General features: G+C 37.4%; 1 protein-coding gene and 1 long non-coding RNA gene across 13 annotated transcripts in view; one reads left to right on the top strand and one right to left on the bottom strand.

The window, feature by feature from the left end:
• The window catches only part of LOC135165362 (CUGBP Elav-like family member 1), a 118,875-nt gene that overhangs the window by 81,416 nt on the left and 9,689 nt on the right, over positions 1 to 27,770 (bottom strand). For 11 of the 12 annotated variants that reach the window (XM_064126576.1, XM_064126578.1, XM_064126574.1 and 8 more), the window contains exons 2-3: positions 22,567 to 22,858; positions 19,421 to 20,062 (exon numbers count right to left, since the gene is read on the bottom strand). In XM_064126576.1, the coding sequence (XP_063982646.1) occupies positions 19,421 to 19,635 (215 nt within the window). In that variant the 5' untranslated portion in view covers positions 19,636 to 20,062; positions 22,567 to 22,858. Of the gene's footprint in view, positions 1 to 19,420; positions 20,063 to 22,162; positions 22,353 to 22,566; positions 22,859 to 27,770 lie in introns of those variants that run through there. The other variant, XM_064126575.1, reaches the window with a different exon arrangement.
• LOC135165369 (uncharacterized) overlaps positions 20,751 to 27,770 on the top strand; it is a 53,319-nt gene continuing 46,299 nt past the window's right edge. Inside the window, exon 1 of the long non-coding RNA XR_010299507.1 lies at positions 20,751 to 21,445. This is a non-coding gene — a long non-coding RNA (uncharacterized LOC135165369). The remainder of the gene's footprint in view (positions 21,446 to 27,770) is intronic.

The raw sequence follows: 27,770 nt of genomic DNA, 5'->3' as shown, positions 1-27,770 counted from the left end.
GTTACACACGCGGGCTGGCACGTGACGCATGATACGTTATATGTACATTGCAAGCAAGTTTACTTGACTAATCCCGCAACAACAATAATACGAGGATGCTCGTTAGCCGGTGTACCACCGACAGGGTAATGGTGGTAAGGGGCCTTCGAGTTTGGTATCACCAACTAAACGGATATATATACCATTATACAATGTACATATTCGTACACATGTGTAGTGAGAAGGGGGAGGCCGGGGGGATTGTTATATGTACAGTAGGAAGAAGCGAGTGAGATGGGATAAAATGAAAGGAGAAATATAGGACCTTAGTTTGAAGACAAAGAGGTATTATACGCGCTAGGAGATGGCTTATACTGGAGGAGACAGAATTTATCAGATAAATGCGTGTAGAATTAATTAGTTAATTAATTAAGATTTCCCGGGGAGTTGAGGGAATTGTTAAGTTTTACCGTCAATATTGTGCATGTGGGAGTTATTTATGGAGAGATATGTGTACGTGTTCACGTGTACCATAATAAATATACCAAATTTCTCCTGGAATACAGGAAATTAATTTTTTGGGTAAAATTGGGTGAAATAAAAATTAAATCTTAATTATATCGTCAGCGATTTTCATTAAAATTTAGCACCGCAATCGTATTCTAACATTATCTGCAAAATTAATCGTGAATTGTCCATGGAATTTTATTTCCAAAAGTAATTTTTTCTAATTATCGAAATTTTAACGTAATTAAATTTTTCAATTAAATATTCTTGTAACCAAAATATCTGAAAATACACGCTTACCAAATGGAAGGATAATTGTTACCGAAAATGTCCTCTCATATACAATAAAAACAATCTCTTCCATTTTTAAATCCCCACTCCACCATCGTACAACGAAAACTGTAACGTATTTATTATGCAATAACTTTGAATTGGCAGAGTAGAATTTCATATGCCACGGGCCAGTTAAATGGTCCTCAAATACTCTTTAAAATGAAGTAAAAATCGACAACTTCGCTTCATTCGTCACTGGGTTATGCAATATTTAAGAGCGTACATTTCGTCAACCCTCTCGATTTTTGGAATCGATACGTCATGGCAACTGTAAGGGAGAAATTAAAATAGACTGCAAATGAATATTTCAATGTTTCACCATGTCGCGTTGACGGTTGTATAATTGTAGTAGATAGAAACAGTAAATAACACGCGTCATTTGTTTTTATTTACTGGGTATTGATTAAAACTATTCTTTTCTCTCGGCTGACGTTGAATTGGATTAAATATTCACTTTTGTTGAAGTCGTGCTTGATAAAATTCTATTTCACGGCGCCTTCCAGCAGCTCACCTTTCTTGCAAAAACCTCGGTAATTTGGCTATTCTCGTCACTGTGGATCGATTGTCTTCTGCAGTCCAATTCGAGATGTTCCTATTATAAATATTAAAATTTATCACGATTGCGCACGAGTAAAAACGTTTCTGGACTGCATATCGTATGTCTATTAATTTCAATACAATTAACTTGATTAGAAAATGGCGGCCAGGTCATTGGATAAAATCGGTCTTGAGGTTGCCAGGGGAATATTTGGCAGTTCAGGTGAAAAAAATATATACAAAGAGATAAATATTGCGATCAGACTTCTCCGATTCATCAACAGGCAAATGGGAAAAATAACAAATTATCAAAAAAATCAGGCGTGCGGTATTCGTCGTTGATCGTGAAGGGATTCCCTGTTCTAATTCTGGAGATGAAAGTCACTAAAATATTCATCCCCAACGAAAAAAATCCCCGGAAATATTGGATGGCTGGTCCTGCAGTGAAAACCTTATCAATCCTCACGGAAAAAATAAGAAGAAAGAGTTGGCGCAATAGGATTTTTTTTTTTCAATTCACGGTGACAATTTTTTTTATTATTTTTGTTATTTTTTTTTTTCAATCGAATTCTCATTCAAAGTAACGGGTCAGATAGAATGGGGGTTTGAATATACCATTTTGTTCTATACTGATAAAACCAGAACTCTGAATACATCGACCCTTTGGATTAAAACGTGTCCCATTCTGGGTAGGCACCCTATCCCCACCCCCATACCCTACGCCTCATTCTCTATCCAAACTATCGGTACATATATATAGGGTAGTATATTTCAGCAGAGAGAGCCCGTAGATTAAAACACGAACTCATCGGCTGGATTGCCACTGGAGTTTGGGTGAGAAGCGATAAAAAAAATTTCACTGGAGGATGGGAGAAATAGGGGTGGGAGGGAGGGGAGGGAAGGAAATTTCTATTCTATGGAAATATTCATTTGTCGTGACAGGAATAATTCTGAAATCTATTGAGTTATTCTAGCGCAGATGAGGTCAGTTGGTAGCTTTAATTATATTATTCTGATTGTGATTGACTGATAGAACGATTTATTTATTCCAAACGAAATTTGTTGATTATTAACGAGTGGTAGAACTGAACATGAGCAAATGGATATTAGTTGATGGTTAACGAATGGCTCATTGGAATCGTGAAATGTCGATCAAATGCGATTTATCAGAGTTACATTCGTATTTGTAACTATTAACGAGGGGACATTTGGTGGGACCAGAGGGCCCCCAACACAGTAAAATGGATTCGTTAATGACGAGGAGTTCGTTCTATCAATGGATATTCATCGAAACACATAATACGGAGGGAAATTTGGGGGAAAAATTATTATTCGTAAGCCCTCCCTCAGGGGAGAGTAAATAAGTTTTTACTAATAAATTAGAAATTTGGTTCCATGTGAATTTTCTATGAGAACGTGTTTTAATTTAAATTCAACGGATCACAGAACATTTCCGCGACGTTGAGTTTTATCAACTTTCCCTGAATACTAGTTTCAAAATAAACTTTCACCGTATTGAGAGAACTATAGACATAATCTCGAAAAACTAATTTCTTACGTTAAATATATCATCTGTTAAATATATAAAATTTTAAATAAAAAATTCGCATTATGTGTGAGACTGTGTAAGAATCCTGTGAAATGTTTATGACTTGAATACGAACACTTGCCGATGAAGTTAGAGTTTCTTACCTCGAGAAATAGTTTATTCCTCGTAAAAAATGAGAAAATTGTTGGAATGAATAAAAGCCCCGATTCAATGAATCATAAATCAGGGACTTTCGTATTACATGAATGCAGAATTTATACAGGAGAGATGAGAAAATCTTCAGATATTTTTAAAATAGGGGAGGGTGAGGTAGGGGATAAATGGGGTAAATTCAAATGGACACACATAAAAAACTGTTTTATTTTCTTGGTTCTAAACTTTCTAGATGTTCCACCAAATATCATGAGTCAAATGAGATATGGGGCACTTGGTTAATTGATAAGTTGACGAATAATACTTTCTATTAATACATAAGTATAAATAAAACCCAAATCCATTTCCCCCCATTAGCTATTCCACTTAGCCCCCATTAGCCCCCAATTTTTCAGGAATTTTACAATCCTTCATCATTCAAATTTGTCAGATCCTCTTTTGAATCTCGATATCGAATCATTAGAAATCACTGAACAAATCTAATACGATTGATAAAAAATAAATAAAACTATTAAAAAACCTGAACGTTACGAACATTTACCATATCATTTTACCCCATAAATTGACTCCAATAGAAAACATTAATGATCAGAATTATCTAGGGAATTTCAACAAGTAGCTGTTGAAGCCCGCCAGCTAGTTGTTGAAAATCACTAATCAGTTGTTGAACTTTACCAACTAGTTGTTGAAATTTCACAATCAAGAAGTCCATTCATGCAAAAAAAACGTGAGGATAAGAAAGGAGAGTTTTTCCACATGCCCTCGCAGTATGAATAATCGATCACCCCTGAGTGTCACCGACATTTTTTTTTTACAAATCTCTGGGCATGAACTACGAGTGATTCGGTATTCAGAGCATTATAATCACGAATGTGTGGAATTGAATACATATGTTGGGGGTCTAGGCTGGTGGAAAGATCAACAGCATTGCCAGAATTTCACGAGTTCCAAAGGTGGCGATTTACCACAAGTGAATAGGGGGTGGATGGGGGTGAAGTGGGTGAGGCACGTCCGGAATATAACCAGAGTCGCGGCAGAATTACGGATTACTCGATACGAATCGAATTCCAGTTAGTGACAGTGAATCATGATTAAGTCGTTTCCATTGAGTATTCCTGTTCGTTTCAAGTGCATGAGCACTGGTGAGGATTGCTCTAATGAAGTGGAATAAGGAGATAAGTTGAGGCACTCGGATTTTGATTGTGCGTTGCACTAACAGCGTCACCATCTTCAGCATTAAATATCTCATAAATTAATTTTAAAATTAAATAATTTTCTCGTCGATTGTGTACCTGAAGGAGGCTGTAACCCTACAGTCCTGTTAGGAGGTGAGGAACGGCCAACAGTGGACCGAAACTCCGCCAATGTTGGCACACCCTTGGCCGACTGTCGGCGATAGTTCGCTGCGCACCAGGGTTGGAAGGGGATAACTTGGACAGAGCATGAAAAACTGACATGTCAGTACTGCAATTCTTTTGGCAATTTACTGGAACAATTCCTGTGGTACTTGGGAAAAATTCCCGAGTGGGATGTGAATGCTTTTGGACCTGGAAAAGTTCACTTCTCTTGCATGGTATTCCCGGAAAATTCTTATAGCTTTGTTTACAGTACAGTAAAACGATTTCTAAACCTAAATTTGGTACTTAGAGGTGGACAAATTGCCGTTCTAGCATCGGAATTTCGCGGTAATCTAAGAAAAAATCTCACGCTTCCCAATAAATCTTCAACGTCGGCACGTGAATGGCTTTGGACCGCGGAAAATTCTCAAGCCAGTCCCGGAAATTTGCTGCCTCCAACAAGAATTTTTTCTCGGACAATTCCTCTAGCCCACTAAAAAAATTCTGGTGCTTGTATTCAATTTTTTCTAGGTCAGTACAGCTGAACCTATTTTATCGTACCGGTACGGTAATTTTTACCGCGTGCTTTTCACTATTTTTCTCATTTAACTCTCTCACCACAGAGATATCAGCAATTCAGACAGTTAATTTCCGGAACCTCAAGGCAATACGTATTTAATCCACATCCGTCATTCGGTATGAAGAATTACTAATGTTGGAGACTTTGAGAGCACATACTAGGTACAACCATCGTATCAGTTACTGAGATAACCTCAGCCCACGTGACCCCTTTATTCTTATCGAGCCGCTGCGCGCGGATATACTGAAACGAGTCGTGTGCGGCGAGTGGGAGACGATAAATAAGGAGTTCGGTTCACTGTTATTTCTTTTTTTTTTCTTCATCTTCTCTCTCCTTTTTTTTACTCGAGAAAACGAGACTGTATGCCAGAGCTCTTTTCTTCGAGTCTGCATCCCATTGAAAATTCAATCCGTATATCCGGCGTATGCCCGCCTTCTACTTTTTCTATCCTTACCGTCTAAATTGATGGAAAAACCGTATATTTACATTCAACGACACTTTGAGTAATTTCTTTTTATCGATTTGAAAAGCAATACCCTATGAATAAAAAAAACACTTTGCAGGGTTTCGAAAGTTGCTCGCCTTCAATCGTCAATTGAAGTAATTTTTCGTAATACTGAGGAGAAAAAAATTTTTTTACCATCATTTTCACTAATATTAAATTTATAAAACATTTATTCCTTCATAAAACATTAATAATACTTCGCCGCACGGATGTATCACTTATTCATCAACGTCTCGACGTTCATCTCAGATTTTCGCTCATACATATAAACGACAATTCACTTCACCCCATGACTTTTCGTCTCGTAAATACTTAATTCAACTGGGTTGAAATCTCGTTGAGTATCCTCTCCCCCTGGCCCCACCCCTCATCCACGTCTGCCACCATCTCCACCACCTCCACTTCCTTCTAACCTTAGTACCAACAGAAGATCATCCTTGTGTACATAACCTCTACCTCTTCACCATTTTCCCCCAACCTCCCCATCCCCCCCCCTCTTTCGCACGCCAAACGGGGTTTTACCCTTCTCTTATCCACTTTCAGCACAACCCTCATGGGAATCAGTGTCGTCGTGCCACGGCATATTATTCGTTTCGGTTGACGTAGTAGACGGTGCAATGCACATAGCACTACATTTTACAACATTTCGTGACGATCGTTCACGTAATAGGTTTTCACACTTTTTTTTTCACCCTATTTTTCATTGGAAAGATATGAAATGGAGAAATTGTGGAGAATCTGGAATGCAGAAATATTTTGCCACCTGGGGGTTACTTTTTTATTTCTAGAATGAAAGGTTCTCCAACAGATGAGATTGTTCATTTGAGATATATTTATTGTACTAAAACATGTTCTCCCTCACCACCAGGAAACAGACAAGAACTCCAGTGTTTCATTATATTTTAATCCTGGAAAAAAAAACAACAACATCCTCATCCTCATTATTTCAAATCCTCATTTTTTGTCCTCAGCACCCTTTATCCCTGAACATTCCCCACCTCCCTCTCCCCCCATCCACCCCACTCGTTAAAAAATCACCCACCACTTAAATAATCAATCCCACCCCCTCGTCATTTCCCTACACCAAACCCACAAAATTAAATCATTAATTCCCCTCTATTAATTCCCATCCAAAAACTTATTCACCAGTTTAGACAATTTCAATAATCCAATAATTTCAAAATTACACACCAGTCAAGTGATGCACAGTATGACAACACTTTAGTGGTTGGTCACTGTTTGTTCCTCCCCCCCTGTAAATTAATGGCTTAATAAGTGGCTCAAAGTTGCAACTAAATCCGATCTACTAAATCTTGGCAAGAAGCGAGCACTGTTATTTGCATCGGTAATTTAGTTAGTCGGTAGTTGCTTGGTGCCTTCCTCTTTGCCCCCTTTCCATTTACCCCCCCTTCTCCCTGCCCCTTCATCACCCTTGACTCTTCCGAGAGGAGACTGTCCCCCGGGTGGGTATAAGCGTCCCGGTCGTGCGATGCAAAGTGGCATTGTCATCCCCAAGTTGTCGACGTTGTTTCATCCTCTATATGTGTTAAAATGCCTTTAGCCCCTCTCGTCATCTAGCCCCCTTCTCCCCCCCCCCCCCATCCTCACTCCTCAACCCTCTCGCTGCCCAGATGTATAGAATGTACATGGATAAAGGCCAGGGGTGAAGAGGGGGTGAGGGGGTGGGATGGGTAGAGGCTCGTTAACGGCCGCGAAAGGCACACGCTCGGCTGAACATTGACCTTCCATCGTCGAACCCAGTAATTAACGATCGATAGGTTTTGAACATACAGATTTAATTGGAAATATGTATATGTGAATTTTAACGTTTTCGGGCAGTGGCTTCGATGAATTCATATTGTACATTAGTACGTACAGGATTTCGTAGGCTTTGTGAAGAATTCATGGAGCTCGAGTGGATTTTAATGAACAATTTTTCATTATTATTATTTTTTTTTTACACCCCCAGGGGTTTTATTTGTTTCCCATTTTTTTTTTTGACGTGGGGGGTGAAGGGGCGGGATGGGTATGTGCGTGGGATATTATTAATTGGTCAGCACTGGCGGGATTTTTTATCTCACTGAGAATATAATTTTTTATTAAATCTCGTTTTCAGGGAGATTTTTCAAATTTTTGATTAAGAAATTATTGAAATTCGATGATTTTTGTGTCTGTGGAAGTCGGAAATATCATATTCAGAATGACGTTTAAATCATGAATACGATTTTCAGGCGGTGGGTGGGTTAAATTTTCCATTAGTACATGCGAAATTTCATGGGTTTAGTAAAGAATTCATGCGCTTCGGGTGGAGTTTAATGTACAGTTTTCCATTAGTTATATTTTTCATCGTTCCCCCCGTTTATTTATGCTACATTTTCCTGGAACGGGATAGCAATTTCATCTGATTTTAATGATCTATCAGTACCGCTATTTGTTTTCTCATTATAAAACAGTGTTCAGTTCAATGCAATAATCGTTTCAATATTTTCCCCGCAACTTTACCCTGTCCTGAACACACCTCAGACCATAAATAATTTTTAAACCCATTTTCAAACTTAAAAAACCTATTAAAAATTAAATCTGGCTCATCCCCATCATTTCACCCACTTAAATTCGAGATATCGACGTTGAAAGACATTCCTCTCATTAAAAAATTCACTCAACCGAATATTTTAATTCCCCCCGATGTCAAGTGTTTCAGAATTTCGTTGATTAAATTCTCTCTTCCATCGTTATCAGTCTCACCAAACAAACAAAATGTCGAGTGGTCTTAATACTCCTGGTGTTTTGAAATAAATTTTTACCTTAAAATACAAGTGATAAAAAAAATTTTTCAATTGTCTCCACTTAATATTATGCATACAATTTTCCACCCCATAAAAACCGCCGAAGGCAACACGAGGGAGCAACGAGGAACGGGGTAGTTGGCGGGGCGGGGGGGGGGGAGGAGGGAGGAGATGGATATGAGGGTGGAATGGAGGTGTGATAACGGTCAGAAAATGCGAATGCAGCATTGCGGTATAAAGCATCGAGTTGCTGGCGACATTTCGGCCTGTTATTAACTGTACTCCCTGGTCATAGTGGAGTCGGTGTTACCTTCATCCCCTTCCGCAATCCCCTAACACCCTTTCCCTCCTCTCTCTCTCACCCCCTATACACACACGGTCAAATCCCCCTTCCCCCGAGGGGCGGGAGGGTGGAGGAGAGCCGGGGATGGCCGCGGTCTCATGACAGTGACGCATTATACTCTATATTCCACTCCATTCTGTATCCCCCGCCTATACTTCCGAAAATACAGCTCACTTTAACGCACGGTTTAACGTGTTTATCATGGACGACATTGGAATGAATATTTTCCGTTTTACATGTTGATAAAATTTTGATGGAATGGTTTTTTCATGGGTTGGTTGGGTTTATAAGAGACGACATGTTTGGAGGCAATCAAATTTTCGGGATGAATGCATGTGAATGGGAAAAGAGTTTTTTTTATCGTATTAAAGATTTATTTTTATTTTTTTTTTAGGATATTAGAGATTTAGGGTGGGAGGGGGGAGTGGGATGGATGAATGGATTTTTGTGCGGGTGAGAATTTTTTTAAGAGGGGCATTTAAAATGTAGTAGATTGTTGTAATGAACGGAGTTCAGATTGAATATGAAATATTCTAAAATGGAAATTTTTTTGCAATATAGGATTTTTGGGTAACGTTGAACTGTTCGTTGTGGGGAGCGGGATGATAGTGTGGGTAAAATCGATGAATTTTACGGTTGTTGGATTTTATGGATAATAATGTGTGAGCCACAGATGAAATAATTCTGTATTTTACGATATTTTTTTCACATCTAATATTTCATAATGTGGATCAGCATGAGAGTATAATGCGGTTCGTTAATTTTACGATTCTTGAAGTTCTGGAATTGAAGAATGAATGGACCGAAGCCAAAAAATCCCTAGACTGAGGAATGTAAACCCGACATCCGACACTTTATCATGTGGATCCAAATTAATAATCTAAATCCAACAAATTAAATCTGTGGATCACATTTGAAGCTAAAATTATAATTAGATATTAATTTTAAAAACTCATGATTTCGTGCTATTCAGAACAGCAAGACAGTTCAACTTATGACACTCACTCGGTATATTATCGTTATCTGTTGTGTGTTTGATTCGTGTGATAAAATTATCTCGGTAGAATTCCACGTGGTATTTCCCCAAACGATAGTTTGAATAAACTCCGATAAGACGAAGAATTCTGATAATATTTATTCCTCGACTCTTCCATTTTACTTCAGACTAAACTACCGAAAAAATATCGAAACCTTTTTATCCCTATTCCTACAATAATACAGAATGAATACAATTCGCTCGTCCTACTCCTCAATTAAAAAATTAAACTCCATTGATGAACTCTCAATTACATCAGAAAAATCCATTAATCATTCAGATTTTTCCTCCAACAAATTGAACCCCACAATAGATCACACTAAAATAAATTATTACCGCATCTCATGCATATATTTGCAAATAAACAAGGTTGATGAGATGTGGGCGGACATCGATATCTAATCGAAATGTTGTAGCAATGCCGATGAAAGGGGTACGAGGAGGAGGGAAGAGGGAGTAGAATTTCCGCACATTTGATTACCACGAGGTGTCCCGGGACATGGAATTTATCAGCGTAAATCATCGTCGTCCAGTCATGCGAAAAATAATAGTCATGATTAAAAAAAAATCTGTTACATTACCTGGTCGACCTATCAGATGAACTAAAATAATGCCACCAATTAAACAATTGATCCACGAGATTAAACAAATTTAATATTTAAAGTCCTCTAAATCATGATTTCTTATCGCTCAATCACGAACGTAATTACAAGAAAATAACTGACATATTTTGCCGTTAGTACAATAGCATGTCTTGAATAAATTAACAAAATTCATTTGTACATTGACATTTTGGATTATCGTTATGCTGGGGTGATGGTGGAACGCAAAGCACGAGGATGCCAAACGTGTTATTGCAGGTAGTAGGCATAATCGATGGGCCCACAAGAGACAGAATGGAACGCGGTCAAACAGGGCTATTGCACTGGCAAATACCATGGAGTCGTGATGCTCATGACTGTGTCACACAATTTCGTAACGATCGGTACGCATCATCCACGTGTCTCGAATGTCAGTAGTGGCTCCATACCCGGTTCATGGCCGTCATTTGTGCGGTAATTATTCAGCACATTTGCATATTAGGTGATGGAGAAGCAAAATAGAAGGGATTTAATCGTAATTATCTGCTCATTCAACGACGTGATTTCAATGGGTTTTCACTTCAAAAACTTACAAAAACGAGTTTTCTGGTAAATTACCAGTGACTAGTACTAAAATTAATTTTGGAAAAAATCTCTTTAGATTTTTAATTGACTGAACCTCGCAGTCACCAAACACGAACTGCTGTCAACACTTGACTGCTCACTAATATCGATTTAGAAATTAAAATTTCGGTAATGGAAATTTTTTCCGGGTAACATTACCAATATTCATGACTATCACAATGTTCCTCGAATTTATTATTAATTTTCCCGTGAAATATTGAATCTATTGTGTCACTGAATTGATACATCAATTATACCCCTCCCTTCGGTCCACCTAATTCCTCTCATTACACCCTCAACTACAAAAATTCCCTCCCCAATTCATCCCAAAAAAACAATCTCACTAACGAACTACCCCGATTATCCCACCATCTAAACCCCCACGTCATTAAAATACTGCCATTTTTTTTCATACCCCCATAACACATCAAGATATTCCCAGAAAGACTAAAAACCCGAGTTTACATGACTCCGACTGGAGTCACCCGAGTTCGCGTTACACACGCAGACCACTGTACACGCCAATCTCATCAAGTTCCCCCTCTCCCACCCTCTCATTTGATAAAATTTCGGACAATATGACCGCGACCAGTTTAGCCACACCATTAAATTCACGGCAGAAGAAAAAAAAAAAATAACAAAATGCACACACACCTGCCGCTCATCCTCGTAAAGCTTATTGGTTGGTACCGAAAATATAAATCGACAAGTACTGAAAACCACGAGCAGCTCGAAAGCAGAATTGCCCCCTAATTTTGGAAGCGAAATTGCACCCACGGTAGTGCCCACAAGACTCCTCATCCGTGCATAACTACCGGGCGTCACGCCACGGAATTACCATAGGACTCTCGAGTATATGTATATCCATCTACCCCACTTCCCCTCCCCCCACCCACCCCTTTGCATCTATACACTATGACTAGAGTGAATGTATAGGCTAACATACAAACGATTACCCTTATAGCTCATCGATTACGCTTCAGATGAAAGCAAATAGCTTTTCTCATTTAATGTTCACTATTCTGTCCATACAATTATCCCTAACAATTCTATTTTGAGAGTTAAATTGTATAATTTATTATCAACGACTGGAAGTGATAAACGTTACTGATGTAAATCGATTCATTCAATTGTAAATTTGAATGGTGTACAAATGTCAAATTCCAGTTGAAATATATCACCGATGTGAACGAGTTGATAAGTTGGATAGGACTATCCTATTTTTAATTGTAACAACAGTATGTACCAATCAAGCCTCAATTGAGAGGTGAATTTGTGCAAATGACCCAGTGGTGAATGGTTTATTTAGGTGGATTTATTCAGATTGTTATGTTTGATACATGCGTTCAATTTTGGCACTGGCTGCACGGGGAGAAATGATTCAGGTGAATGGGGGGAAAAATGCAGTCGTAATGGAGCGATTTTTTTTAGGGGATGATTCAGGGGAGAGGGGTGTCCGGTGGAAATTTGGGGGTTCGTAGTTGATGGTACCGGTTCACTGTGATGTTAGAAATTCGTTGAAAATGAAGCGAATTGCAGTGGAATTCTCGATATTGGGGTGAATGCAACATTTAATGGTTTACGGAATATTTAGATCCAGAAACTGATCAAAATTCCAGCGATTTTCCCACATAACTGGAAAATCCACGTCAAGTCCGTTGTAACGAGTATGAGAGTGACTTGAATGGGGTCAGTTATTGACCTGAATTAAGTAGAAAAAGACAAGCTGTGCTGCACGGAAATCAATTTGCATTCTGGGATGTAATCAATGAAATCCCTGACTTCATCAAAATCCCCGAAATCTCATGACTTTGAAACTATGAAACTATTTGGAGTCAAAGATATCAAAGAAACTGGTGCATACGGGTGTCTGACGCCCCACTCCTACTTTATCTCCGCAGAACGAATTCATGTTTATTTTATTTATTTTTTTTGTGAAGCGGTTCAGCTCCGAGTCAAGGCTTTACCACTTGCTATGTGCCTCGCTCGCAACACATTACTATACCGCAACTGTACACAAATAAATGGGAATCCCCTCGTCTTCGTCCTGTTCATTTCGCGTCTCCTCAAAGCTCAGAGGATCGTCGGGCTGTGAGCGAACGTGTCGTGTTTTTGTGTTTAAAATCGTTAGTGATGGCTCATTACTCTGATTAGAAGAATAATCACTAATTCATTAATTCGAGACTTTTCGGGAGACTTAAAAAATACCTAGAGTCCTGGTCATTACTTGATTAGCCATAAAATAATTTCTCATTATTCGAGTTAGAACGGTTTATGACATTCTGGAGAAACAATCTTAGATAAAGGACCAATTTACGATTGCCCTGTGCACTTGAGAGCGGTTTAATGCTGAAAATGTGTTGAAATTTGAAGGACTGTATCCACTTGAGACATAAAACTTTTCTTTCACCGTAGATTTTCCGAGCTAGAATTTTCCCGTTGGTCTAATAGTCCCCGAACAGCTCTTCTCCATTAAAAAACCCCTCCAAACTAATGAAGAATATTTTATATAATTTTTCCCTGCTTCATGATTTTTATTAATTCACCTGCACTCATACTCCAATAATTTTTCAACACCATCCAACAATCACATCGATCATTTCAATAAATAACCCTCTCTCCAGAAAAACCCCAATGATTTAAATTCCATATATCCCTATCTACTATTTATTTTGGTCATACAAAAAAACCATATTTGCACCAGATAATTTAACATCCCTGGCTTTAAAAATAATATCTCCATTCTACACTTTTTCGTTTTAAATAACTAATTGAAAAAAAAACCTCCCCATCCCTCCTGACCCTCATCCCTCATAAAAACCGATTCAAACAAACATCCAATCAATTTACCATAAAAACTCTCCCTCGAATTAATCCAACCCCCCACAAAATGACGATAATAATAATTCTCATGAAACCAAAAACCACTGACTCATCCCCATTTACTTAGCCTCACTACCCCTCATCACTCCATACCCCTTAAACTCTCGTCACACAAGCCGATACAGATCAACGAATAATCCCGATTGGCCTGGTGGTTATTTTAAATTCAAACACTAAACTACAATGACCAAAAATTACACCTCAATTTTGTAAATATCAAGGTATTGTTTTACACTCCCCCATTCCACTGCCATCCAAAATTGTGCATTCATGCTTTTTTATCCCTTTTATTTCCTCTACTATTCGTCAAAGAACCATTGTATTTTACCATTTGTTTTTTTTTCTCTTTTTTTTTTGTTGTTTTGTTGACCGACGTTCCGGCTTATTTCTCTCTCGAAATTCCCCGCCGTTCTGTTTCTCTCGCTCATCAGTGTTCTAGGCACCGAAATCGGGTGGGGGTGCGACGAGGGGGCGGGAGGCTTTTCGTTTTGTAACAGTGTATGCACTAGCCCCGGCTTGCACCAAGGGAAATCCGCCCGGTCAGTTAGCTCAATAGATAAAGCGGAAATCCGAACTGGATGAGCCTGATAAAACTAATGATTTACGAAGAGTATAGGGCACATGCGCTTGACTAGGTGAAATAGAGGAGGGTAAAGGGACAAGAGGGTTAGAGATCGAATGGAGGAAAGAAGGGGTTGGGGTAGATGGAATTGCAATCGTGTGTGATGCAGAATCCCAACGTGAAACGAGGAGAAGAGGACAAATACGCGTCGACAGAGGGAAAAGAGGGCTTATTGGTACGTGTCTGCACACTGGGTATTTTGCCCTTTTATTTACCAAGTGGTGAAAAAAAAAATTTTTTCTTTTACGGTAATCTAATTGTTCGAGGGAGTGATTGAGTTAGGAAGGCTGACTGATGAATTTTCAGGGAATTTTTGAGAGTTGAGATTTGTTTCTCGTGTTCGATACTTGAAAAAAAAATTATTTAGAGCTATTATCAAGTTTATGCGCTACATAACGGCTGAGATTGAACAATTTTGTGACAGCATTTAGTCTCACTATATATATTCTATTATGATTATTTTTAATTATCTGGAATTACGAAGTTTCTGGTATTCTTCCTCGAAGAAAAAAAGATCAAACGGTTTTTTTCGGATTTTTTTATGATTTTTGAAAAATAAAAACGGCAGCAAATTACATATTTTATTTTTTTGAAAATAAATCAGGCGGAAGATTAATAGAAAATCTGATTTTCTAGTGACGGACTTTCCTGAAAATTCAATGGGAATTAAACATGAAATGTTTAATAGAGAAAGTATGAAAATTTTGTTTCATTGATTCGGCGAGAAAAGAATCCAATTTTGTGAACAATTTCTTCAATTGTATTTGTTCTCAGCAAATTCCAAAATCCCTTTGTCCTTTTCAAAATCCCATTGACGTTTTCCAAATCCCATTGTCACCGAGAAAAAGTTGAAAATATTTAATGAAATTGTGTGAGTAAAAGGGACCATTGCGACTCTACAATCAAAATTTTTTGAAAAGGAAATAGAACTGTCTCCCCACGAACTTTCTAATTTCCATCGGTGGGAAAAATCCGACAAAAAAAATTGAATTCATTTGGAAAAATTCCGTAAATGAAACTCCGAGGGTCCTTGAAATTGAGTTAATTAACTTGCACTTTTACACGAGTACTTTTAGCCTGATAACATGGATAACGATAATAACATTGGATCTTTGACTTTGTATATAAACCAGGGGCCAGTTACTCACAGGTATTGGGTACGCTGGTCATGATTAACCCAGAGTAAACAACGTACCAATAACATGCTAATGTGAATGGATTCTGGGACAGAGGAATGGAGGTACTGTACCGGACGAGAGAGGGAAATGGCGGTTCGTCGTGATATATATACGATAAACTCATTTGAAGACAATGCATTGTTATTCCCGAGTGAGTTCTAAGAATTTTCGAAGAGCATTAGTGACATCTTAATGGCTGGGCTAATTCTGGGTGGACGGATTAATGTGATTATCGGCACATCAATTTGATCCATCTGGTGTGAGATGAATAGATTAAAAGAATTCCATTAAATGGGATAAATTAAGTGCGTTTGAAGTACGATAATTCTCTAGAATCGAAATAGATCGTCTTGCTCTCAGATAAAGTAATCATATCTGTAGTGAAATCCGGGAATTTATGTGTCCAAACCAAAGATCATTGACATAATTATCTTGACAATTCAATAGTGGAGTGAAGTGGTAAAACGAGATAACTCACTTTTGGCTACTGCTCAGTTTTCGATGAATATCTCCGAATCTAAGGGAGTTAGCAAAATTTTCATTATCACCTTTTTTGTAAGACTAATTAACCTCTATCAAAAAGATAGTGACAAAAATTTCGCTATCTTTCTTAGATTCATAGATATTCTTAAAAAACTCCAGTGAGAAATAAGTCAACTTATCTCTGTTTACGATTTCGTTACAGAATTCTATTTTTCTCTCAGTGTGTCCCATATTACCCAAAATATACAACAGTTGCGTTACATGTATTACATATATGTATTGCACATGTAGCATAATTTATCTCAGGTATATATACATCCAATATCGCACTTTTAATAATTTTATATGTCACGTAATTCAACTAAAATGTCAATCAGTAATTGAAATAGAATTTTCCAAAGATAATAGAAGAAAAATCGTTCAATAATATTTGTCAACACGATCCAATCTCCCGAGGCAGAAGACTCAATCCGTAAAAACGTCGGTGTTCCAACAACACGAGGTTACGTGACATCAGTGAGATACAGTGAGAGAAAAAAGACTAAAACTGAGTAAAGAAAAATAGCAGGCAGGAGAAGAAATTTCTTGGCACGAGCCAAACTACCCCGTACGGTAAAAAGTCCATCGGGTTAGACAAGCTCACCGATACTATCTCCATTACAATCTACCCTCTGCCCACGAAAACCTCATCCTCCTCTTATATAACAATCCACTACTCTCGAATAGGTCTTGGATATCCAGCAAGAAATCAAAACTCGATTGGCGCTGGTCGATGATTCGAATTCCCCTTTCTCGTTTTACCTTTTCCCTTATTCGTACACTATTGTCGTAGAAACAAGTTTTTTACTGGGGGAGGAGACGGTTATATATCGGAATAGGTAAACGAGACTTGAAGTATATCGAGTATTACATGGAACGTTGTTCAGTGGTGAATGATAAGTTTTGTGGAAGCAATATTTTTTATGGTAAAAGTGGCAGAAATATGAAGTAGGGGATGATTAAATGATACATTTGACAATGGAGATGGTTCCTCCTGATATTTGACTTTTTATACAAGAACACTGATAAAACAATTTATTAATTCTAAACAAAATTCGTTGACTATTAATTTTACCTCACATAATCGTAATTTTTCACGAGTGATTCAGATAAACAATTATGGAAGGTTTCAGCAAAATTTTCAGGACAGTTCCGTAAAAATTACTGGAGAAATACGTCAGACGAGATAAATTGACTTATCTACAAATTTATTTTCTAATGAATATCTCGAGGATAATTAGACGTGATTCAATTTTTATAGTCACGTTTTGTTGTATGGATCCATAACTTTTTGAGAAAATCATTTACAAAGATTCTTCAGATGCTAATAAAAAAATGCGGCAGTAGATAAGTTGACTTATCTCATTTTACCACTTCACTACCCATTTACTTCCCCCAAAAATAGAATGAAAAATAAGAGTTACCCTCCTTAAGCAACAAAAACTCATCTCAAAATCTCCAAAAACCCCTCGAACCCATCAACAAAAGCCTCAACAATCTCCGATATTTCTCACCCCCAAAAATTCTCCCCCAGAGAAGAATTTCACATAATAACAACGAACGAAAACGTCAATACATAAAGGCAAAATATGACAGCACCGACTACAATCCGGTAAAAAGGGGTTCTCGACGTGGGATGAAACGGGCAGAGGGACTACCAATAGTTGAAATGAGAGAGAAGACAGGTTTATGCCAGTTATAGTTGTGTGTAGCCCTTGTCCCTTCGTATATGCAATAGAAAATTCACCACGCGCACGACGATACAATTTGGAGCTTTGCAACAGCCTCAGCATGTGACAATACTATGTGCTACGTGACTCGTACAAGAAATGACAAGAATGCGTTCCATTCCCTTTCCCTCATCTGTAGTTATGGCCACATAGATGTATTTTTCGATTCATGGATTGATACAAAACATAACAGAAAACATGGAACAAAAATGTGCAACAGTCTCACGTATACACGTGTGTGCTAAAAAGGAGTCGTGGGAAAGTTTTTATTTTGCCTGTTCCTCCAACACTCTATGCATTTGAATTCGTCAGATTTGTCAGATTTCTTGGGTGAAACCTTCAGATGGTTTGTACCAACTGCGGCAAATCTCTTCCTGAATCTATCCATTGAATACGAATTCAGCATTTTCACCATTTCAGACGATTTTTCCACACTTTTTTTCTTCCTTTGACTGTATGCAGGAGCAGGAAATTACTCAGATATAAAGTTTCATCTATTTTCGGGATGTTGTTGCTAGAAATGGAGGAATCGATTGAGATTTTTTTTTCATACAAATTTCAGCTAATGGAAGTGCACTGCACTCTTGGAAAAAAATGAATTTTCAATAAAATGGCTGTGAATGCCATTTACGGATTGAAAAATTGTAAATTTTCGGGTTCTACTGAACATTTAGGAGTATTTCAGAGTTTCAAGTGACACGATCATTAGAATTTCTCATTTCATTTAAATTGGGAAAGCAATAGGGATATCCGCTGTCATATTAAATTAAATTTCCAATAAAATCGGAAATTTTGTAATTTCAATCTCCTTAAATCGCATTTAGTTCACTATGGCCTCCCGATTTGATTTGAGGTAATTAAAATTGGAGAATTTCCTTTTTCACTGACAGGTTACAAAATTTATCATTCATAATGATCGATTTTCGAATTTTCATATTCATTATACAACAGTGTATTTGCAATGAATCATTTCGAAAATCCCTGAAGATTTTGTTAAATAGTTAATACGTCATTTACAAATCATTTCAATTTTTTCTGTTCTACTTTCCTCCGTGACACATCGAAAATACACTGATTATCTCGTTAGTTATCTGTATTTATCGCTGAAACGTCTGCATCAGTGTTTGCCAATGAGAGATAGGCCATCTGGCATGTGATAACGAGAACCCAACGAGTACTTTAATACAAATACCATGAATCTTCATTACTACGTGATGGAATGCTGTATTATGATTATTCTCACGGGTAACATTGGAATATGTTTTTTTTTTCATCGACATCTCTCATTTCCGTTTATTTTTAAATAACGCTATATAAGCTGGGAGAAATACGAGGTGCCTTGGGATCCCCTGTGCAATAGGAATATTGCTAAAGTCGAGTGATAATGCGAATACGTAGACGATGGAATTTAATATCAACCGGAAGTTTCGAGAATATAGGATTACAAATTCTTCGGTTGGTTATCATTGAAATTTTGATGAAACTTTTTTCGTTTAGTTTGTCACTGTCCATATTTTTTTATTCACCACGGTGATTTAGTGACTTGAAATATATTTTCAAGTTTGAAAATATATTGAATAATGGATTTTAACATAGCAGTGCAATTGATTGATTTTTTTAAAATAATAAACTCACCCATTTTCCTTCTGACTGTCTCCATTGCTCGGCTGCATTCTCGTCGACTGTTGCTTCGAGTACGGATGCGGATGATGCGACACGGTATTGTTATTATTGTTATTGAAATTGTTGTTATTATTGTTTTGCAGATGAACTTTGTTGGCATTGCCATCGGTAGGCGAGCCCGGCGATATTTTGCCCGCTAGAGCGTTCAGCGATTGTAGCATTTTCATAGAGGTGTGAGTATATAATTTTTTTTTTTACTCTCACTCTATTTCTATTGAATGTCAAACTACTCTGTCAGTGACTTATCGGGTCTCCAACTTATCACTGGACACTAGACCACTAAACCCAAAATAAATAACACTTATCACTGAAGAATCGAGTCACTCTCACTGTTCATGCACCAGAGGTAACAGCACAAGTTCGTTAGTTCTCGCAACTATATTTCAGTATTTTGGTATTTTCTTGAATTTCAAGTTTAATTAACTCGGCTCTTCAAACTAAACTCTTGTCCTAAGTTTCAAGTTTTATTTATTTATTCTCCCTTTCACCGTAACTCTCGGTGGTTGTTTTTTTTTCTCTTCTGTGTCGTTGTACTAAAGGTTCTTGACGTTTATCTTCTCCAACAATCGGGAAAATCCTTCTTTGTTCGATTGACTGAAGACAAAAAAATGAGAATTCGATTAGTTGATGGGTACGATAAAGCAGGAGTCCGTCGGCAAGATATTTATCTTTAGTAAAGGAAAAAAAAATGTTTGGAGGAGTTTTCAAGAAGTTGATGAAATAGGAATGATTTCCTTCACCTGATATTTCCATGCATTATTCTTCCATTCATCTCAGCGATTGAAAAGGTGAAATATGATTAAGTGCATATTGTTTTGTCATTTGCGGGAGATAATGGAGCGTGAGATCACGTCTCACAGGAAATGGTTATGAAAAAAATGTTCTTTCAACCAAGAACTTTTAAAACATTTTGAATCCGCCAAAATTATCTATATCAAATATTAGTTTGAGTCGAAAGTCGGTCATATAACCTTTGGCCCATGAGCATTCACCGTTGACTAAGTAAGAAATTCAAAAAAATCACGGGAAACGACCTAATTTCTTCCCAATCAAACAAAAATTTGAGCTTAACGTGAAATACAATTGAGTCAATATTAATCTGTCATCTGTGGGAGATTATGAGTCATGACATTACATTTCAGAATAGCTATTAACAACAAAGTCGTTACAATAAACATGAAAACTCTTAAATGAATCAGGTTTTAGTGGAGAACTATTTCAAATTTTTCGTTCACTTCCATCAGTATTTCGGGAAACAATGGCTGGTTTATAACAAAATAATTGAAAATGTGAATGGAAGGTGAAACACAATTGAATAAATATTATTTCATCATTTGTGGGAGATAATGCCTGACTACGTCACGTTCCAACAGTCATTAACAAAAAAAAACTCGTTAAGTTAGCCATCAAAAACTCTTGAATCCCCGAAAATTACCGGAATCAGACTTTAGTTGATGTCGAAAGTCGTTTTATATATTTTTTTTTCATCAGTATTCCCCTGTTAACTCAAAAATAAACAAAAAAAAATCATGGGTAACTAACTGGTTTACAACGAGTCAATTAAAAGTTTAAGTTTAATTAGAAACTCAACTTGTACGAGGACTGCAGAGGAAGACATCAAGATAGATAGTGATGGTATATATGTCTTATCCTCCCCCTCCCACAATCTCCAACCCCTCTCCCGCCCTCTCGTACGCGTTAAAGACAGAAAATAAGACGGTAACAGAAATAAGAGAAAAGATAGACTCAAAAAGAGATGAGAGATGGTGTGAGTGTGCGAGGAAGGTTCGAAATGCTGCCCTCGTTCGCCTCGTTCACTCATTTTCTACCTTCCACTTCCGTTCTAGGTAGTTTCCGGGTACGAGGATGGTGTGCTTCCTTTGTTCCAGTGAAGGAAAGTCTCTGAGGACTCGTGTCGGTCTACTTCACAGTGGAAGGAGAATGGAAGAAGAAAAAAAAGCGGACGGATGATAACGAGTGAGTAGAATTTGCACGTTTTCTCAATTCTCATTTTTTTAGTCATTAAAAATATTCAGTTTTTTTTTTATCAGGTAAGAAAATTGTGATTTTTCTTCCCTCTCAACACTTCAAATAATTTTTCCTCCACCAAAGAAGAATAAAATCGACTGGCCACCCTTGGTATTTGCAAATGGGGCACAATAGGCCGTTCAATTTCAGGAGAGGGGTGAATTTTTTCGTATCAACATATATCTATTTTTCTGTATTGTTTGAGTGTTTGACACACGTAATTTTCCCCGATTTTTATTGAATATTTTCTCGCTACCCCTCGAAACCCATAGAACCCCTAGAAGAACCTCAACATTCCTCGGTCTCTTGTGAATCCACCGTGGCATTACTCGGAAACTTCAATCTCGTCAGATTTTGCAGTACCTAAGAAACCTTTTGTCCTCCCCCTTCCCCCCCTCTTGCGCCCCAACACCGAAGAAAATCCACCATTTTTCGCATACACTCAAGGGAGTTTTCCCCAAGCACCTTTTGTATTCATACAAGCACTTATTCCCTCCCTTAACGCACCTTCTCTTCATAACATCAGTACACTCAGCATCAAACTCTCAACTTTTAAATTCCCAGCCCCAAAAGAAAAAGAAGTCCTCAATGAAATTTCACACTTGTGCCATTCATTCGGGGGGTAAAGAGTTGAGGGTTAGAAACAAAAAAAAAGGGAGAAAATACCTCAACGAGGCTCCAACACACTTTCCGATTTAATCGTCACTTGAACCATTAAAAAGTGTTTTGAATTTTAAATCTGTAGACCACCGGGGGCCGATTAAACCCGTAAAACTTTCAAAAATGTTGAAGAAATGAAAAAATTAGTTACACGTATTTCTCTTACATAAACCACTGAAAAATATATATATATATAAATGATCCGGCACTAGTGAGTACCTGAACTCTACTGAGTATCATAGCCGGGCTCGGATGTTCGTTATCACTTATCACGTTATCTCATTCTTTTTCCCCCGCCCCTTCTATTCTCGTCCCCTCCACGATCTCATCAGAGAATTTTCCCATCGGAGGTACGTTAAATGAGCAGAAAAAAAAAAATGTTAAATTACATTGTTTACATGTTTATTTACCAGGTTGATATGGCGATCGTTTCACAGTCTTTCTCCTCCCCCTTCTTTTGAGTCCTTCTGTCTCCTCTTCACCATCAACTTCTCCCTCGACTACACCACCACCGCCCCCTCCGCCTCCACCCCCTCTTGATTCTTGTTTTTCTTCACCCGTGATGGGAACGAGGGGGGAGGTCGGACCTCGGTGGTTATTTCCGAGGCTCAATCATCGTCTTCTTTACCACCTGTGTCCTCAGTTATGAACGCCCTGAGCTCAACAGTGTGGTTTTTCTTTGCCTGGCTTTATGATTGATACCTAGAAATAAAATGAAATAGAGATGTATGAGGTATTGGACATGTTGGCTGGAGGAATGAAGTGTCTTCTATTGCAATTACATATATATTTTTCATTTATTTCCTTTTTTTCTCATTTTTTCACATCCACCAATACCACAGACCTAATCTTTTCGATCGTATCAACCAGGATGGCGCAGGAAATTGCTCTTTTCGCTCGTTTCACTCATTTTAATCCCAAGGTTTCCTCACACGGACACGATTATTCCCGATTTTTTCACACACAGACGTGCATTTCGGGGATTATTTTACAATTTTAGTGAATTTGCTCATTTTGCTCATTTCGCTTATTTCGCTCACTGCGCTTCTTATCCAATGCCAAGAACTAGGCAGCAAACGATAGTCGACGTTATTCTGCGATTCAATTAACTTCATTATTACCAAGTGATTGATCTACTCTAATCGTAAAACCAGAATTAATCATCAATCTCTTATCACCATTCTTGGTACAATAAAAATTCCTGATAAAACGCTCAAGGTAGAAAAAAAAAGAAATGGTAAACCAAGAAAACGATAGCATTACGTACATTATCGTTAAGGCAATAGCTCAAGTTCTCCCTCAACATTTGTTTGTCAAATGTAGTTGAATACAATATCATGCCTAGTTCTCGAACACTGTGTATAATAGCCCGTCCAACAAAGGGGTATTGTTCTCATGTTGTTAGGTGGAATCCATCCAGAGGAGGTTGTGGTACACTATTTACTTGTGTCCTAACTCAACATCGTTCAATGCATGAGATTGTAGTTGGTGTGGTGGATATGGAGATATGCATACTGGGAGTTATTGAAATATTTTCAAAACTCTCGGAAAAGAGTGGATAAATGGAAATGAGTGTATGGTACTGGGAGTGAATAATTATGATGGAGTGAATTTTAGTTGTTGAATATTTTCATGTTCATCAACGGTGAAAATTCAATTTTGTTAAAGTATATGAATGGAATGCAGATGGATACTCATTAGCCTTGGGAATGTGTAATTGAAACATTACTACGCATTATCTTGGCATACCCCAGGTGGTACACGTACTGCCTGGGCCATTATTACAAAACTCGTCAAAACTAATGGAGTAATTACCTATTGAATGTAGGTGAATAATGACTACACATTTTTATGTGCATCATAATAGATTCAAGGAAGGAGTACATAACCGAAAGCAAACATACAATAAAATAATTATATGCAAGGTGCATGAAATGCGGCCTTTTTCCTAAAGAATTGGTACATCTCTTATGAGGGTAGATTTCGTTGATAATTTTATCTATTCAACGGGTTGCATTCCATGTTTTGTGATTATTGAAATGATTACAGGTGATAATAGAAAAACAGAGACCCGAATCAGGGATTTCTCCCACTCCTTTGTCGAAAATCAAATGGTCAATTAATTCAATTTGTTTTCCAGTGCATTAGAAATCCTCAAGTCAATTTCCTTTTTTGCCAACTTCAAATGAAATTTGATATCCTCCACCGGATGATATTTCCTCATTTTTTTCAATCGAATTTAACAAGAAGGCAGCTAAAATCAAGAGTGAGTTGTACTACGTGAGCCAATGAGATACCCCCGAGGGATAGATTTTCAGAGATAAGAAGTTCACGTTGGTGTATGTGTGATAGGTATATAGGGATACGTGGATAGAGGGAAAACGAAAATGTAATACGCCAAAGTGGCACCTGATGAGTATCTTCTATCGGAGAGATTGCTTCGATTGTACGGAGTCATTTCAACAAAAAAAAATGTATTAAAAAATGTATTGCTGGTGGAAGAAAGAGGTATTTGCATGCGATAGCATAAACAGCATTTGCATTTTTATTGGCTTCATATAGCATTCTAATTGCTCCTATATTTTTAATTTTTTATGGGAGTATTCGCTTTTATTCATTGCCCTTTTTATGATAAAGAGAGTTACATTGTGGCATATTATTCACATAAAATGTTGTAAAGCATAGCCTCAATTTCTTTTTAATGCGACGCGAGTCAGACATAAAATGGAAAAGGGGGAAAAATTATTATTGTGCCCAATAATTTTTTAAAATTTATTTTACATCCCTTCGAGTTATGGGGATCCTGTGACGATTTATCAAGACTTAAAAAATTGTTAGAACACATCATTTTGCCCCGCCAGGAATCGAACCTGGAACCTATCACCTGTGAGACCACAAGCTTACTCACTGCCCCAGGCCACCAAAATCATTTTTTTTTATACAAATTGCAAAATGACCCGCAAAAAAATTTATTCATAAATATGTCAGTGTCTCATCTCGATCATATCCTGAACAATTCGACGTAAACTAATGGGATATCATCGAAAGGCTGAAATATGTAGAGACCTTTCCATAAAATACATTTGTACAATTTTGTCACGTATCGAAAGCAGAGCAATCCATGCTTTATACACAGATAAGATGCCCCATGTGGTGTCAATGCGTGGAGCAAAACGCCCCTCTCAACAGTAAACACAACCGCCTCCAGTGACACTGTTGATAGTTTATGTTTCGAACCCGGTGCACAGTGGTGCCTGTCTCGCATCACCTAGCCCGCCTTGGGACGTTATTTATCGGTCTGATGGTGGTGCTGTATGTTTCTCCGGTGCGTCATACCCATGCAGATGATACTGATGAAAATCATCCACATTTTACATACGTTGAGACGTGAGAATCGTATCTTTCGTATTTCTGAATGCAAACATTTTCATCGTTCCAGAATCAAATGTTTAATGCGTGGAAATAAATGTTGGATGAAGAGTAGGCCTCCGGAGGAGGAAACGGGTTGGACTAATTGATGATCCTGGTAAATCTAAGATTTCGTTCATGTGCTGTGATATTATCCAAAACACAGCCAGGAAGGTTTAAATTAATGAACGATTTAACGAAAACCAACTGTTTGAAACCATATACCGGTAAATACATGGAAGGGATGTGTCAATATTTAAATTTGTCATTTTTCAATTTAAAATACCAATTACATGAAACGAAAGTTATGTAATTAGAATGTATTATAATGATGGGGTAAATAACAAACCGGAAATGAAAGACTTTATCGGTTTATCGAATGTAATGAATGATGATAAATTTCAATTAACATATTTCCAGAATCTGGCAAAACCGGTTGAAACAAATTGGTATTCATATTGATAAAATGAAATAAACAGTGAATTGCATATGATAGAAAGAAATTATGTGCTACGTAAACATTTGGAAGGAGAATTTCCCACTTGTTTACATTCGTGGGACCATGAATATCTCGCTGATTGATTATTCATTTTGCAAAGTATTTCTGCAAGTTAATGATGAAAATTCCTTTCCGGATATAAGTGTCATTAATAGATATCCAAGTAGAACCGTCACGGTGGCTTCTTGACTAACAGCCCAGCCCCGATCATTAATAAAAAGCCTCAAATATAGAAACCCTCTTATCTTCAGTCAATCTGAATGATAAATATTATTAGATCATCCCCGAGTAGATGCCAAAATAGTCGTCAACGGGCTATACATAATTGTGTTATACTGACTATTTACGTCTGATTTAGTCCATAGGCTGACCCGATGGCATACATGTCGTCGATATTGAGCTGAGTGTGTATACCCATATAGATTCACTTTGGTTGGTAGCCCTCTACTACCGTTATCGATCGTTTGACCTCGTCGGTTTTTCGTAACCTACCAAACCTGTCTGTCCCTTTCAACTTCAAGTGGGAAACATCAAACATCGTGGCATTTTTAACTATTGTGAATTTACATACAGAGGTTTTATTCGTTTTTGTTAATTCTGTTGTGACGAATTTTGGACAATTTTGTTTGGAACTGGGGAATATCGATGGCATTCACCTTCATGTGTATCGAAGAATTTATCGAAAGTTGGATATCCTAGGACACAAATAGACAAGATGAAAATCATAATAACAAGTCCATTTGTGTTCTCTCTTTGATAAATATAGAAAAATAGAACTAATAAATCTGCTATCCGTTGTCTTTGATGGATTTTTCATGGAAAAATGTTCCCTTGTTCATGGAAAATTTTCGTTTGTGTTGTTAAGGGTTCTGTCAACAATTGGATACAAATTACAATGCGAGAGCAATTTTTCCCGCAGATTTCTCTCGTTCATAAAGTCAACAATTCATATCTAATATTTGGTTCTAATTATCAGCGATGACGGAAGACTTTTTATCAATTTCCATATGTTAGATTGGTCTTGACATATACTAATATTTCTACGATATATATTATGTTATATATATGTAGTATGGTATTTGTTGTGACAAACGTAAATTTGAATAAAACTATCAATCGATCGCCCATTTTAGTCCAACTTGTTATCGATGTTTTTCAGTGTTTTTCACTGTCACAAATCTGAAAACCCAAATTTGACCTTAACATCCGGTTCTCGTGTTTCGTGATAACAGCCATTTAGTCGTGTGACGATAAATATTAAAAATAAGGGGAACAGTCAATAATTAGTTAACAACGGTGGAGAAACATGAGAATACCTAATGAAAATAAATCCTCATTCCTGTTTCACTAGATTAACGATAACAAATGAATCGATAAACAATTAAGGTTTGATGACGTGGGTAATTGAAAAAATAATTGTTGGTGAATGTTTTCACAGGCCGTGATGCGCCGATTTTACCTCACAACATGAGGAATAAAGTGTTGTTTATGGTGACGTGCATTTTGTTAAAAAACACTGGGAAAAATGAGATTGTTGTAGTGGTCTGGAGCGTTTCGAAGGAGATACTGAACCGTGACAAAGACTTTATTTCCATATGTCCATGAAAAGAGGTGAAATTATTCACGTGTTTATGGTACTCAACTTTTCAGTATTTAATTTGGTGCATTATAATGTGTGTCGAATCATATATTGAAATCAGTTAATAT

This window comes from Diachasmimorpha longicaudata, chromosome 8, assembly GCF_034640455.1.
Source record: "Diachasmimorpha longicaudata isolate KC_UGA_2023 chromosome 8, iyDiaLong2, whole genome shotgun sequence".
Lineage (NCBI taxonomy): Eukaryota > Metazoa > Arthropoda > Insecta > Hymenoptera > Braconidae > Diachasmimorpha > Diachasmimorpha longicaudata.
The sequence above is the reverse complement of the archived record's forward strand: the minus strand, read 5'-3'. Positions and strand labels throughout refer to the sequence as shown.